The following is a 15,913-nucleotide window of genomic DNA, read 5'->3' as shown; positions in this document are numbered from 1 at the left end:
GGTTGATACGCCAACAGATCTTAAAACTTCATTCCCATTGTCGTCATTTATACGTCCCAACACTGGCATCCAAACATGCCAAACATACCATTCTGTCACGCCGTCATGAAGATCCATCTCATTTCACTTATTCCATGTGCCCAACTTGCACATACGCAGCACTTCACTGCTATAACAAAGGCTCTGCATGTTCTGTTGATCATATCTTAAACATTCTGCTATGCTATAGAATGTTTCAACAGGTTGCTTCTAAAATGGAATAGTGCAAGCATAGTATTCCATATGTCATTAGTGAACGAAAGTACGGTATGTAAGCTGACTTATTGACTATTTTATCATCACAGTCAACAGTCGCTCACAGAGAAAGTGGTGTAGAAGTAAAGTTTTCTACAACATTTTTAATTTGTGACATTCAATTGGAGTTCTTATCGATATATACACTCCTGCAAATTGAAATAAGAACACCGTGAATTCATTGTCCCAGGAAGGGGAAACTTTATTGACACATTCCTGGGGTCAGATACATCACATGATCATACTGACAGAACTACAGGCACATAGACACAGGCAACAGAGCATGCACAATGTCGGCACTAGTACAGTGTATATCCACCTTTCGCAGCAATGCAGGCTGCTATTCTCCCATGGAGACGATCGTAGGGATGCTGGATGTAGTCCTATGGAACGGCTTGCCATGCCATTTCCACCTGGCGCCTCAGTTGGACCAGCGTTCGTGCTGGACGTGCAGACCGCGTGAGACGACGCTTCATCCAGTCCCAAACATGCTCAGTGGGGGACAGATCCGGAGATCTTGCTGGCCAGGGTAGTTGACTTACACCTTCTAGAGCACGTTGGGTGGCACGGGATACATGCGGACGTGCATTGTCCTGTTGGAACAGCAAGTTCCCTTGCCGGTCTAGGAATGGTAGAACGATGGATTCGATAACGGTTTGGATGTACCCTGCACTATTCAGTGTCCCCTCGACGATCACCAGAGGTGTACGGCCAATGTAGGAGATCGCTCCCCACACCATGATGCCGGGTGTTGGCCCTGTGTGCCTCGGTCGTATGCAGTCCTGATTGTGGCGCTCACCTGCACGGCGCCAAACACGCATACGACCATCATTGGCACCAAGGCAGAAGCGACTCTCATCGCTGAAGACGACACGTCGCGACACCACTGGAGGCGGGCTGCACGATGTTGGGGCGTGAGCGGAAGACGGCCTAACGGTGTGCGGGACCGTAGCCCAGCTTCATGGAGACGGTTGCGAATGGTGCAACAGTGTCCCTAATTTGCTGGGAAGTGGCGGTGCGGTCCCCTACGGCACTGCGTAGGATCCTACGGTCTTGGCGTGCATCCGTGCGTCGCTGTGGTCCGGTCCTAGGTCGACGGTCACGTGCACCTTCCGCCGACCACTGGCGACAACATCGATGTACTGTGGAGACCTCACGCCCCACGTGTTGAGCAATTCGGCGGTACGTCCACCCGGCCTCCCGCATGCCCACTATACGCCCTTGCTCAAAGTCCGTCAACTGCACATACGGTTCACGTCCACGCTGTCGCGGCATGCTACCAGTGTTAAAGACTGCGATGGAGCTCCGTATGCCACGGCAAACTGGCTGACACTGACGGCGGCGGTGCACAAATGCTGCGCAGCTAGCGCCATTCGACGGCCAACACCGCGGTTCCTGGTGTGTCCGCTGTGCCATGCGTGTGATCATTGCTTGTACAGCCCTCTCGCAGTGTCCGGAGCAAGTATGGTGGGTCTGACACACCGGTGGCAATGTGTTCTTTTTTCCATTTCCAGGACTGTATGAGGTGTGTTCAAGTAATAACCAGAACGTTTTGGGAGAATTTTATTTAGTCATCAACATCAATGTTGTCCACTTCCATTTAGTTCCAATTAGATAATACACCAAATATTTCTGAAACTTAGTCTTGCGGATAGCTTTTAGCTCTCTCAGTGATGCTTATCCAATTCTTTTGTCCACTTTGCTACAAAATAATTATTGGTCGATCTACGGAATCGTAGCGTTTTCAACAACTGATAACCAAATAAATATCCAATATGGGCACGACAATACAAATGCTTCTCAGACACGAAAGTGTTTCGCAATCAAGCTACATTCTTGTCAGTTACTGAACACACACCTCATAGTCTTGAGAAGCAAGAATAATATTGGTATGTATTTCTCTTACAACTCACTCATTTCTTGTTGGCCATGTTATCACCTATAGTTACATTCCGTCCAGGAATTGTGGCGATTGTTTTGAAAATTGTAGCTCCCTAGGAGATCCAGTGTGCACTAAACAAAGGGAGCGATCACTAGGGTAGTGCTGTAGAGTGCAGATAGGGGTTTTGTAGGTTGTGGGATGAGTGATGGATCAACAGTCAATGACCAACAGGCAACGAAAATTGGTAACCCACATTACTGTCAGAATAGAATTTCTGTCCCTGAAGATCGGAAAGAGAACATGTTAATAAGATATTACTGAACTGCAGAAGCATCCATAGTAATGTTTCAGAATTATTACCGCTTTTGGAGGGTAATAATCCATACATAGTATAAGCAAGAGAAATCTGCATTAAACCAATAGTGAAGAAAAGCAAAATTATAATTTTATAATGGAATGTACTTCACAATTATAGGCTAGACGACAAGCTTCGGTAATATCTAGCGAAGTATAGGAGAACTCTAATGGCGAATAATCTGAGTATGGGTGCGAGGTGATAGGGTAGGGAAGAGCTTGTATCTCTTTAATTCTGACGAATTTTGCATGAGAACGTGACATGCACTCGATCTCCTCCTTACCTACCACCTAATTCATTATGCGCACAATGGTAACAACAGAAAATGATGGTGGACCCTGCTAGGTGATAAAATAAGGAGTGCACGTTCACATAATTTAATAAAAATCGTAATCTACTCAGAGAGATAAAAGCGAACTTTACCACAACAAACAAGAGGAAATGGGATTATGCATATATCTATGAAATTATATGCGGATTAAATATTACAGTGAGATTTATTATACATCAGAACATAAAGGTACATGATTATCGACACAAAGGATAGAGTATACTGAACTATTATGTCAATAAGAGTTGGCTCGAGAACAAGGGGCACCTACTCTCTGTGATGCAATAGATTGACGATAACGACTGGAGGTCCTAATGAAACAAATGTTACTCTTCCGACTATATTACAGCATCGCGATTGGTAGTGAGAGCTCAAATTGGATCACATCTATAAACAAGCAAGGTGGACTTGTAGCAAAGCTAGCGAGTGTGCTGCTGATGGTTTCACTATAAAAATGATAGATCCTTCAATGCTGAAGCCGAAAATACTGTACCAGACCTGATATCTGCAGCACGTTGTCGGTAGGCAGCGTCCTGATGATGTAGGTGCTCAATGCTGCTGTGCAGCAACTCTGTTTCAAGCCCTTGCCTCGAAGGCTGACTGAGAATTCTATGTTCTGCCAAAAAAGTGCGACTAAGTCGCGAGACTGTCCGACTCTGATGAAGACCAGATCCTGAGAGCCCTGCACCTGCACAATTCAAGAACAAAGCCAACATTGCTCAACTCCCTACCTACCTCGAAAACCGCAAATCAGCATTCCCCCACACTGTCTCAGAACATCATTCGCGCCAGTAGCACCCGTTCCCTCCATTTTCAAGCATAGCTTTATGATGTCAACTAGCCTCACTTTAAGTTGATCAATTATGCCTCTGCTATTCAGCTGAGGGCACTGAACTTGCCATTTGACCGGCTAAGGAAACGACATGCCTAGACCACCGGCCATCACGTGCCAGACAGCCGCACCCAGCAGGGCATAGTCCACAAGTATTCTCAGAATCATGAGGACAATGCAGTAACTTGGCGCCAGCAGTCTTTGTTCCAGATGCGCGAGAATGGTAAACACATAAACTGCGGGGACAGCCAGACGTCTCGCAGGTCGTTTCGCCTTGCATACAATAGGCGAAACTCGACTGACGTCAGTCGTTAACGCCAGGCGCATTGATGTACGACCCTTTCAGTATTCGTAGAAGTGCAGTACCCAACTGGAAAAACAGTGTGCCGTGTTCACCGATGCTCGCCTCGCACAGGCCACCCATGGAAGTAACCCAACATGCATGTGAATCAAGTGAGAAGTATTTTGATCTGTCAGTACAAATACTCTCATTACAGACACTCTATTTGGCCTGTTACCACCGTGCAATGACATAAAACATTATTAAAATTGATGAAAATGAGAGGTGACATGCAAAAGAGGGCATGGAACCTCTCATGGGTATGAAAGATGTACCAAATGTGATAATTATGTGCTTTATGGACATCTGTAGTGGCAGAGCACTTCAGAAAATATTTGTTGATTATCGCAGCGATCCATGTGAGATTGCTTTGGATATCTTATCTTCAAATTACTTGGAGCAGATAGTGGTATGATTAATGAGAATAATCTCTCAGATATTCTTGTAACTAGCCGCTAGAGTAGCCAACAGCGCTAAAGCGCAGCTTCACGGACTCTGGTAGGCGCGCCAGCCTCGTATCGAATACTCCTGGCGGATTAACGATGAGGCCGATCTGCTAGCCAGCCTGGATGTGGTTTTTAGGCGGTTTACCACATCCTGTTAGGTGAATACAGGGGCTGGTCCCCACGTTCCGTCTCAGTTACATGACTCGCAGATATTAGAAAACGTTCGCACTCCTACATGGCTTACACTACATGCAGACAGCTAGTGTACACTAATTCTGTCCTGGGGGTTCGTGGTGGCAGCAGGAAGGGCATCCGACCACACTCTGCAATTTACACTGCCACATCAATAGTAACACAGCCAACCCCACGTTTGAGTGAGACAAAGGTTCCGAGAAAGAATTAAAGAAATCTTCTTGTAACTACCTTTAGAGAGCTTTTCGAATCAGTTATCTTACAAGAAGGTATTAGGCATCATAAGTATTTTGTAGCATTATTCTGTCAAATAAGGATACGAAAGCATAATCCTCAAACGTAATCAGTTTCGTCGAGAGAAGAAGACAGAATTAAAGCCAGTAACGAGAATAATGAATTCCCTAAAGAAACTATAAGCTTTGGACTATTTCCGCCAATGTATTCGTCAGAGCAACTGACTGTCAAAATTGCTGCTTTGGTGGCCATACCTAGCCCAGACATGCCTTCCCGTTGGTCGGTAGTTCCGTCATGCTGTCGCAGATGGTGTCAGCGTATGCTCTCGTGGCGCTAACACTACCGCCATACCGTAAACATTGCGACCAGTATCTCTGGCTCTCCTTTGTGTCAAGAGCTCGTTTCCATGCTCTGCTAAGAATATATCCACCGGTCACGGTGGAAGGTTTTCTCGCTTGTTCTTACTTCCACACCGCCTTTAATTATAGGAACCCGGTATGTTGGAGTTCCTACCAAAGCTAGAAAAGACCCGCTCCAGATGCTTGGAAGCAGACCTATAAACCACGTAAAAGCATCAACTACGACGAAGATAAAGCTATTGCCTCTTTGTGTTCGGGGCAACGGTCCTAGAGAGTCAATAAACAATTTGTCCATAGGTTGATACTCGCTAGACTGTAGAATCCACACCTATGTCCGGTATCCGGTTGAGCCACCTTACGTGGCTCAAATTCTGCCACAAACATGAGAACATCGTGGTCCAAGCCCTTCCGAGTTAGTTGTTCTCTAACCTTAAGTACCTTTTTGTGATACCGTAAATGCCCTCCGCAAAAGGACTGATGAAAGAATTCGAATACACTAGAGATTAAAGTGCAAGACACACACAACTTAGGTCTATTTTCATCACGGGCCAGAAAGCATAGAAAGTCATTCTGCAAGGCGTATCCTGTAACAATCTCACTCCATTCTTACCTATTAAGAACAGACTGTAACTCCAAATCTACTCGCTGCTCCCCCTTAAGACTGCCAAAAAGGGACGAATCTCCGTTTAGACTTCCATAGTACGCACCACTTCTACTTGAGACTCAGGTTCTTGCTCAGCCTAAACCTAGACTCAGCGCATCGGTATTTGGTTTTGCCCGCCCCTAACATGGAAAACATCAAACTGAAAGGCAGAGATAGTCATAGCCCAACGTGCTATCTGCCTGGTCTTACGAGGACGAACCAACACCCAGCTGCAGGCCTGGTAGTCTGTTTCGAGGCTAAACCTACCATGTTCTACGAAAAATTTACATTTTTCTAGGCGATGTAAGGCATCCAACTCGTATACAGAATATTTCGATTCAGCAGCCGATAACATCTGCGAAGCATACGCAAGAGGGTGTCTTTCCCCATTCTGTTCTTGTAGCAACACAGCTGCCACCTCCACATTGGACACATCGATCTGAACAATAAACAGAATGATGAAATACGGAATACCTGAGACCGGAGTGGCACTTAAGGCCTGCTTTTACCCTTCCAATGGTGCCTGCTGTGACTCCCCCACACCTCTCCTATGCAACAGATTAACAGGTGCCACATCTGGGCAAAATTTGGTATGAATTTTCGAAAAAAATTACCATGGGCTTTTTATCCTGGGGAACCAGAACCTGATGGATGGCCTTAGTCCGACGTCAACAGTAACTCCCTTTTAGACACGATGTAGCCAAAGAAGGAAACCAGATCAATATCACCTTGGCTGGTTTCATCACTAACCAGCTTACCTAAGACGTTCAAAAATACTCCTCAAAACTTGCGGTATACACTACTACGTCGTCCAAGCAATTGTAAAGGAATCTGAAGTTTCCTACGACTGAATCCACTAGCCGTGACAAACCTCCAGCACCGGTGGCCAGCCCAAAGGGAACTCCATTAAATTATAAGAGTTAGTAGTCGGCAGAAAACGATGTAATCGGTTTAGACTCTTCCGCAAGGGGAGTCTGATAACAGACATGGTTTGAATCCAGGACCGTAAAAACCTAGCCTCCCGCCAATGTCGTAAGACAAATACGTGACTCTGGGAGTGGGATGGATTCCAAAACAATCTTTTAGTCTAATTCGCATTAGTCAACTACATGTCTAAATCCTTCACTGTGTGGTTTAGGGACTAGACACAATGGGCTGCGTAAGACGAGGCCGAAAGTCGAATTACATCGTCCGCAAACAGCTGATCGATAATCTCCGCAATTTCTCCATTTTAGGAGGTCAAAACGGATAAGGAGTCTGGCTCACGGAGCTCTGATCAGTGATCCAAATATAATATTTGATTTTACTGCTTACCCATAAACGAATAGTAAATTCTTCCGGAAATTCATCCGATAGATCTGTCAGCTGAGAGGCTTTAGCCTCAGGTAAATGACAAACACGCGCCCAGCCTGAACAATCAAAACTGGCCACCAGCATAATCTACTAAAACACTAAGTTAATTGCAAAAAATCGCCTCCTAGTGTAAGCTTAGTAGACAATTTCTTCCCAACTAAACCCTTGAGGGGCCGTCTAGAACCCAACTTAAAGGGAACCTGACCTGCTGCACCGGGGGTCTGCTCATCAGCAGAAAGACAAAAAGACAACCGATAAATCAAACTTAGGCCAGTCAACGTGGATATTTACCTCTTCCTTTTATACCAGACATAATTAAGAAGGTACACGCTTCTGTCAGAATCCAACAGGCACACACGTACGGTAACCGCCCACATGTTATACTGCACAACATACAACAACATGATGGGACTTCCTGGCGCATTGCCGGAGGTATGCGTTTCCTTTGGCGTCAGCCGTCCCACGCATGCTCTTAGGAACCAGACAATTCTTGACAAAATTCCCTGCTTCACTACAAGGGTAACATACCCCATCAGCAACAGTATCTGGCTGCTCATGTTCAACATCAACATTACTCACCGCATTCTGAAAACAGGCTACATTTAGTTCTTCCTACCTATATCCGCCATGACGCACTTTTTATGTATTAATCAATCATGTATCTAAATCATCAAAATCTAATGACTTATCACAACACAGAGTCCTAGATCTGGCATCTAGCTTCATGAATTCTGAGATATTAGCTGCTGTCTCAACTTCAGAGACCTCAAAATACGTCTAAGATACCAAAATTCACTTCATTAACATAACGAGAAAAAGATTCATTTTTACCTTGTACTCCAGACACATGTTTATCTATTATTACTTTCTTTTCACGATAACCAAGACACTTACTTAAAAGCTCCATCTCAATATCCCAATATCCCACAACGTTTCTTCATTCTCTAATGCTTCAGCAGTTATTCTGTCTAGGCCTATGGCCAACAGATAAATGAATTGTGGCAGCAAACTATGATCCACCTGCAACACGTTCGCCTGTTCACTTAACTTAACTAAGGACCACAGAAATTCAACTACTTATTCAATACCAACAGTGAATAATCTCCATACACTTCTAAGAGTGGCTATTATCTGATTTCGCAAGTTTCCAAATGAGCTATTAACTGTCAGTCCATGCCTTTCCTCACTGATACTGGTGCTAACATCCTCTTCGTCATTACACCAACTCAAGGATAACATCTGCTATTGAAGGGGCAAAACTCTGACCAGCACTTTTTTAATTTCATCGAACACAGAGAGATTTTGCTGGCAGTACGAACATAACGTATGCTATTTGCCAAATGGTCAAGGGCGGTCTGTGTTCAGTAAATCGGCCTTCGCCGTGGGAAGGCAACTTAGAACCCTGACACACAGCTCTGGAGATCCCCCACTATATTTTTACGAAAGAGAATAGCTTCACTTAGCTCCCCCACTTGCTCGGCTGAAATATTTCTTGGCAAAGTGAAGGCAGCCCTCAAACTTTGACAGAGTTTTCCCTCGTTGCCTTCCTCTTATTTTCACGTATACGAATTTCGTACAGGAGACAGGATTTTCTGTGGCAATGACGCAGTGCTGACATTCCTACCTCGAATGGTACCAAGACTGAAACACAAAACAAACAACAGCAGAACAAAACCCTGTAGGAAGAAACAGAAAATCAAATATAAAACAAAAATTTATCGAACGATATGCTGCTACCAGTGTAGTGCAGTTCGTATCCTCGTACTCACGAAATCGCAACCATGGTCTGCTACCATTGAAGGAAGGTTTACAAGGTATAGGGCAGATAGGAAGGAAGCGGTAAGTCTAAACTGAGGATACATAGAATTAATATTTATTTATTTATAAAAGAAACATGAAACAGTCCATCACTAGTGACAACATACACACCGTGATTTCCAGTTGCAGTTTTATAAAGGAATATCTTCAAAATTTTCCGGCCTCACTGCCATTAAAAGTTGAAAATACAGCCACAGATCAGCAAAACAAATAACCTTACAAAAGCAGCAAGTGTAATTCAAATTTGTTTAACAAAAACCTTTTAAAATTGCCAGGAATCTGATTTCAATAACATGAAAATTTAACTTCAAATACTTTGTTTCCATTTGTTTAACAAGCTAGCTAAAAAACTTAAATCTTTCTTCAAAATTACTGCAGTCACTAGACTTACTGGCAACATGTTAGTTACAGCATCTACAAACAATCAAAATGGATTACAGAGTTGTTGAACGTGACAGGCCACAAACAGCATAGGCCAATTTGCTAATTCGGTCACACGACCTGACGCAACACCCTAGGCATATGCTAGATTAACAACAGCTTGATCTAAATCACGGGGAAATGATATTAGCACAAGGCTCACTTTAAAAAGTTACCATGGCAGCCCAGCCATCCTTTATCGTTAAAGGATGTAATTGACATTTATACACAAGTCTCGCAAACTGTCATGAACAGAGTATCTATAAACAAATTCCATTAATTAACTTATCCACACAAATCTAATTAGCAATATATATTTCAGTTCCTCCCTTAAGTGAACAGAGAATCCCAACTTTAGACATGATATCAAATTTCTAATTACTAAGGATATATATAAACACACACACATTTTGCATCACCTCGGTTCCAAGAGTTCCGGAAGCTGAACAGAAAACTGCAATAGAGATCAACACATATTTTCCGCCCTTTTTATTGCTCATGAAAATCACACATTGCATATAGCGAGACCTTCAGAGGTGGTGGTCCAGAATGCTGTACGCGCGGGTACCTCTAATACCGCGTAGCAGGCCGTCTTGCATTGATGCATGCCTGTATTCGTTGTGGCATACTATCCACAAGCTCATCAAGGCACTGTTGGTCCACAATGTTCGACTCCTTTACCGCGATTCCTCAGAGTGGTTGGCGAGCCACGTCGTTCATAAACAGTTCTTTTCAATCTATCCCAGGCATATTCCATAAGGTTCATATCTGGAGAACATGCTGAGCACTCTAGTCGAGCGATGTCGTTATCCAGAAGGAAGTCATTCAAAAGATGTTCTCGATTTGAGCGTGAATTGGCGTCCATGAAGACTAATGCCTCGCCAGTATGCTGCCGATAAGGTTACATATATCGGTCGGAGGATGGCATTCACGTATCGTACAGCCGTTACGGCGCCTTCCATGACCATCAGCGGTGTACATCGGCCCCACGTAATGCCACCCCACTACAGCAGGGAACCTCCACCTTGCTACAAACGCTGGACAGTATGTCTAAGGCTTTCAGCCTGACTGGGTTGTCTCCAAACATGCCTCCGACAATTTTCTGGCTGAAGGCATATGCGGCACTGATCGGTGACGGGAACATGATGCCAATCCTGAGCAATCTATTCAACATGTTGTTGGGACCATCTGTACTGCACTGCATCGTGTCGTTGTTGCACAGATGGACCCCGCCATGGACGTCAGGAGTAAAGCTGCGCATCATGCAGCCTAAGGCGCATGGTTTGAGTCGTAACACGACGTCCTGTGGCTGCACGAAAAGCGTTATTCAACATGGTGTCGTTGCTGTCAGAGTTCCTCCGACCCATAATCCGTATGTAGCGATCATCCACTGCCGTATTAGCCGTTGGGCGGCCTGAGTGAGACATGTCATCGATAGTTCCTGTCTCTCCGTACCTCCTCCACGTCCGAACAACATCGCTCTGGGTCACCCCGAGACGCCTGGGCACGTCCCTTGTTGAGAGCCCTTCCTGGATCAAAGTAACAATGCGGACGCGATCGAAAAGCGGTGTTGACTGTCTAGGCATGGTTGAACTACAGATAACACGAGCCGTGTACTTTCGTCCTGGTGGAATGACTGGAATTTATCGGCTGTCCGACGGCCTCTGTCTAATAGGCGCTGCTCATGTATGGTTGTTTACATTTTTGGGTGGGTTTAGTGATACCTCTGAACAATCTAAGGGACTGTGATAGAAAATCCACAGTCAAGGTCTATCTCCAGGAGTTCTGGGAAACGGGTTGATGCGAAACTTTTTTTGATGTGTATATATAGGGAGAGAGAGAGAGTATCGTATTAACATGGAAGTACTTTTACTTTCTACCTGCTTAAAAATAAGCACTATTAATATTAACATTCAAACAAAACTCTGAAAGTTGATTTTATATCAAAATCTCCCCCTTTCTTTTAAAATATTAAACGCACATATGCTTTAATTGCTTGTAAGTGTAGTGTCACCGCCACACACCACACTTGTTAGGTGGTAGCCTTTAAATCGGCCGAGGTCCGTTAGTGTACGTCGGACCCGCGTGTCGCGACTATCAGTGATTGCAGACCGAGTGCCGCCACACGCCAGGTCTAGAGAGACTTCCTAGCACTCGCCCCAGTTTTAAACCATACAAGCACAACGTTCAGATGACAACTAGGGCACTACCAGAGCAATTGAACAACCCGGTCGAGGCACTAAGCTGGCAACACAGCTAGTGTCGGGCAAAGTCATTTCAATGCCAGAAACGCGCTTGAAGGTAAGATCTGCAGTAGCAAGGCAGATCAGCATTTAACACAATCTCCATTGGGCAACAGCAAAAGGACAGGATGGCAGCTAGCGCCGCACCATTCATAGGTACGAAGAGCGCCAGCGTCTGCTTCGTGACCACTGCCAAACTCCAGTTCCCGTACAAGGAAGGCCGCCATTGCTTCTCCGCTATGCGAACTCGCCCAACCGTGACCCGTCAAGTCCTCTTTCCAAACTGTGGCCAACCAGTCCTAGCGCTCCCATCAAACCTCAGGTCCGTGCTGTAAAAACCCCAGGGCGTTACGCATCAAAGTAAGCGTAAATCATGTACAATCAACAGTAGTTTAACTTTCTGAACGTGTGTTGCAGTGACGACTGCACTGTCTCTTAGTTCGGAAAACCGATTTTACCGTAAACCTTAAACACTTCAACAATTAATAAAATTAACTGTTCAAATAAAGACTCTCAGTTTTGGGTGCACACACAAATATAGGAATAGGAATAGGAACCTAACATAAAGTAGGTAACGTGACTGAAGTCAGTCATACATGTCTGACACACATAGATTAACTTAATGATCTTATGTCGCCATTGGCTGCGAGACATCGTTTGATATTTGGTTTGTCCGGCTGCGGAGCCACTTCGGTGACTTGTAGGTCTTTGTGATTAAGATGAGATGAAATGATTGAAGAAAGTCTCCAATCCGGAGACTTCACAATTTCACGCAGCAATGCTAACCAATAGATACGAACTGTGTACACTACTTTAATACTTCCATTAGTCAACTGCCCAAGAAAACAATGGCTCGTTTAATGTAACACCGCTAATAACACTAATATTCACTTATTTGTGATTGAGAAATTACACAAAGGAAGCCACAACATGCCACAGTGTCACACACAAGTACCATTTCCTCCTGAGACTCGTTTAAGATAATTTGGGGGTAATTTAGCCTCTCTCTCCAAACTATTTTTCTACTTCGAGACTAATGACAGTCCTATAGTTGGTGTACTCACTCTCTTTATCCACCATTTCCTTTTTCGCATTTCTACCTCCTAGGCTGTGAGGGACTTGGCGCCACCTCTTGCTATCAATTGGATTTCTGATTCCCTATGTACGAGCCATCGAGGTTTGACAGCATGCCTCTCAGTTTTACACACAAAAAGAAATATGTCTCCAAATAACAGCTGTGAAAGAAATCGGCAAATACGTAAGCGTACAAAATTAATAAAACAGTAAAATTTACATAAATGACACATGCCTTTTTCCTGTGGTTTCATCTGGAACGCATTCTACAAATATGTTAAGACACCAACTTCTCACTCACTCTGTGTCCTCCTCTTCCTCCACATGCCTGTCCACCTCGTCCTCTCATCCCCAACTCCCTTCCTCCTCCTCCTCACTTCATCTCCTCCATCTCTCTTTGTCAACATCCTCCATCTCTCTCTCTCTCTCTCTCTCTCTCTCTCTCTCTCTCTTTCTCTCTCTCCTTTCCTCTAACCATATCTTACTCCCACCCCCCCCTCCCTCTGACCATATTCTTCTTTTCCACCCTCTTTATATCCCTGTCTCCTACCTTTTCCACTTGCTCGCTCCCTCTCTACACCTTCCACCTACCTATTCATACCCCATGACTCCTGTCTGTCTCTACACTTTCTGCTCCCCATCACCATGTTCATTCTCTCCTCTATCCATCTCAATCTGTCCCCATTCATGGTCATCAGCACTTGTGACCCCTGCAGTACAGTTCAATAAAACACGCCAATACTGTTCCAACAACGTCTGTTCTGCACGGGAAGGCACATCAGGGTCTTAAAAATAATTCTTCTGTCCCTGATGTACAGACCACCATGCAAAGCAGGTTGATGAAATAGGCCGATACTACACCAACACAACACAATTTTCATGCAGGGCTTCATAAATATCAGAGCCCAGAAAACCGTTTCTTGCCCCTCACATCTATGATGCCCTGCAGAACACGTTCATTTTGCAGTCTAACACTGTTCCCACACAACATAATTGTTGTGAAGGGCAACAGAGATAACTATCAGTAATGTTGGATCCTAGGCATACAATATAGCAACCATATTCTCGTAAGTGCTGAGCAAGAGTGTGAGGGATTATGTTAAAAAATTTGCTCAAAAGCAAAGAGAACTTTGTGACTGATTAAATCAGCATCTAATTGAGAAATGATTTCTGGACAAAAATAGAAAATTAACTTTAGGAGAGGAATGCGAGAAACATTGAAAGAATGTGGCAGTAAAACTTTGCAACCACCCTGACTAAAGAGCGTAAGAAATATTCGTCGTATATAAAGTCATTACATGTACCGAAATCATTTATTCAGTCACTCAGTGACCATAATGACGCCAAAACGGAAGGACAGAGAGAAGGCTTAAGCCTGAATTCAGTATTCCGAAATTGTTTTACCGCGGAAGGTCGTCCGCTAAGGTCTAAATGGCAGCGTATTAGATAAGAGATTACAGGAAATAAAATTAACTACAGTCGCTCTGAGCTTCCCGTGAGGGTCTAAGAGATTACGCGAGAGACATTTGTCCCCTTCGTTTATCGTAGGGGGCTTGACCAATGAAAGGTACCAAGGATTTAATGAAAGCACATGTCGTTTCTGTTGTTAAGAGGGGTTGTCAGACTCATTCACTTAATTACACGCCTACATCACTGACGTCTGTTAGTTGTAGAAATATGGCACATTTTCTATGCTCATGCCCCATGGCGATTCTGAAGGACATAAATATCCTTTATAAAAGCGAACATGTATTCCGTCAACAGCGATCTTCAGAAACACACCTCCCTTTTTCCATCCATGATATCAGAGCGCTGTAGAGAAAGACGATCAGATGGATGCCACTCACCTTGACCTTCGGAAAGCTCGTGATATTGCTTCGCACTGTTGTTTGGTGAACAAACTACAATATCGGACCAGATTCGTCGGTACATTCACAGGTTTCTAATAAACAGAACTCAATATATTTTTATTAATGGGACGAAGTAGATAGATTTAAAGGTAATCTCGCGAGTACTCCAAAGGGAGTGCTTTAGAGCTATTACAGTCTGCAATACATTTAAATGACCTATTGAATAACTTCAGCAGCTCCAGGAGGATTTTGCTAGACGATGCTGCTTGTTATAGGATTCGAAACGTCAGAAGACTGAAGTGAAACACAGAGCGGGTGATCGACGATTGGTATAAGGACGGGCATTTCATCCTGAATGTAATAAATGTAGCCAGTCTGTGATCAGAAAGCATTTACATCATTACTGAATAAAAATAAGGGTACCAAGATATTTCTGCTTTGCAAGAGTGACAGATACAGATTTCAGTTTAGTTGAACGACCAACACAAACAATTCATCTCCAGGACCGAAAATGTTGAGTGTCAGTGGACATGCAAACCAAACACCAGGATGCTGTTTTCGTTTGGTAACCACGTCGCCTAACTTTTTTTGAGAGCTTTCCATGTTTCACGACCACATGTAAGCGTCTGCAAATGTATTATTATACAGTAACCTTCTTCTTCTGTTTTCAGGCTGTGAAGATGCATATTATCCTTGCTGACAATGAAAAGGCGAAAGAAGCCAAAGAAGAACCGTGAAGCCGCCTCTACATTATGTGCGTCTCCCTCAGAAGCAGAGCGTAATGACGCAAAAGGACGGTCACCTACTGCAGAAGTGCAGAAAACTGTGCTAGACTGTCTCACAACTAAGAACTGTTAATTTATTACATTTACTGGACCCATTTCACCTCAGATTAATATGTATCCAATTCAATGTAACAACATGAGTTAATATGTATCCTGGCGCTGTCTCTCAATGTGAGGAAATATGCAACTAGGTTTTTACGCTGTTGAGAGAATGAAATGAAATAAACCAATAACATAGTTCGACCATGATAGCTGTTATCTTGACTTCATATCTATTGCCCAAACATGTCATTCATGAAGTACGAGATGGTGCTGGTTCTGCACATAAAGTTTGTAATATGGACATGTAGTGAATTCTTCACAAATTATTTTTTATACCTTGTTATATTAACAATGTACAACTAATTACTCATCCATAATGTTGGCTCAGTATTCACTGTTTTATATATAGCTAGTGTACTG

The 15,913-nt window shown here is 43.8% G+C and overlaps 1 protein-coding gene across 2 annotated transcripts in view; it reads left to right on the top strand.

The window, feature by feature from the left end:
* The window catches only part of LOC126284566 (sodium-coupled monocarboxylate transporter 1-like), a 420,449-nt gene extending 404,749 nt beyond the window's left edge, over window positions 1–15,700 (top strand). For both annotated transcript variants that reach the window (XM_049983578.1, XM_049983577.1), the window contains exon 15: window positions 15,338–15,700. In XM_049983578.1, coding sequence (XP_049839535.1) covers window positions 15,338–15,403 — 66 coding nt within the window. In that variant the 3' untranslated portion in view covers window positions 15,404–15,700. The remainder of the gene's footprint in view (window positions 1–15,337) is intronic.
* Window positions 15,701–15,913: the final 213 nt, after the last annotated feature.

The sequence above is a fragment of the Schistocerca gregaria genome, chromosome 8 (genome assembly GCF_023897955.1).
Source record: "Schistocerca gregaria isolate iqSchGreg1 chromosome 8, iqSchGreg1.2, whole genome shotgun sequence".
Lineage (NCBI taxonomy): Eukaryota > Metazoa > Arthropoda > Insecta > Orthoptera > Acrididae > Schistocerca > Schistocerca gregaria.
The sequence above is the reverse complement of the archived record's forward strand: the minus strand, read 5'-3'. Positions and strand labels throughout refer to the sequence as shown.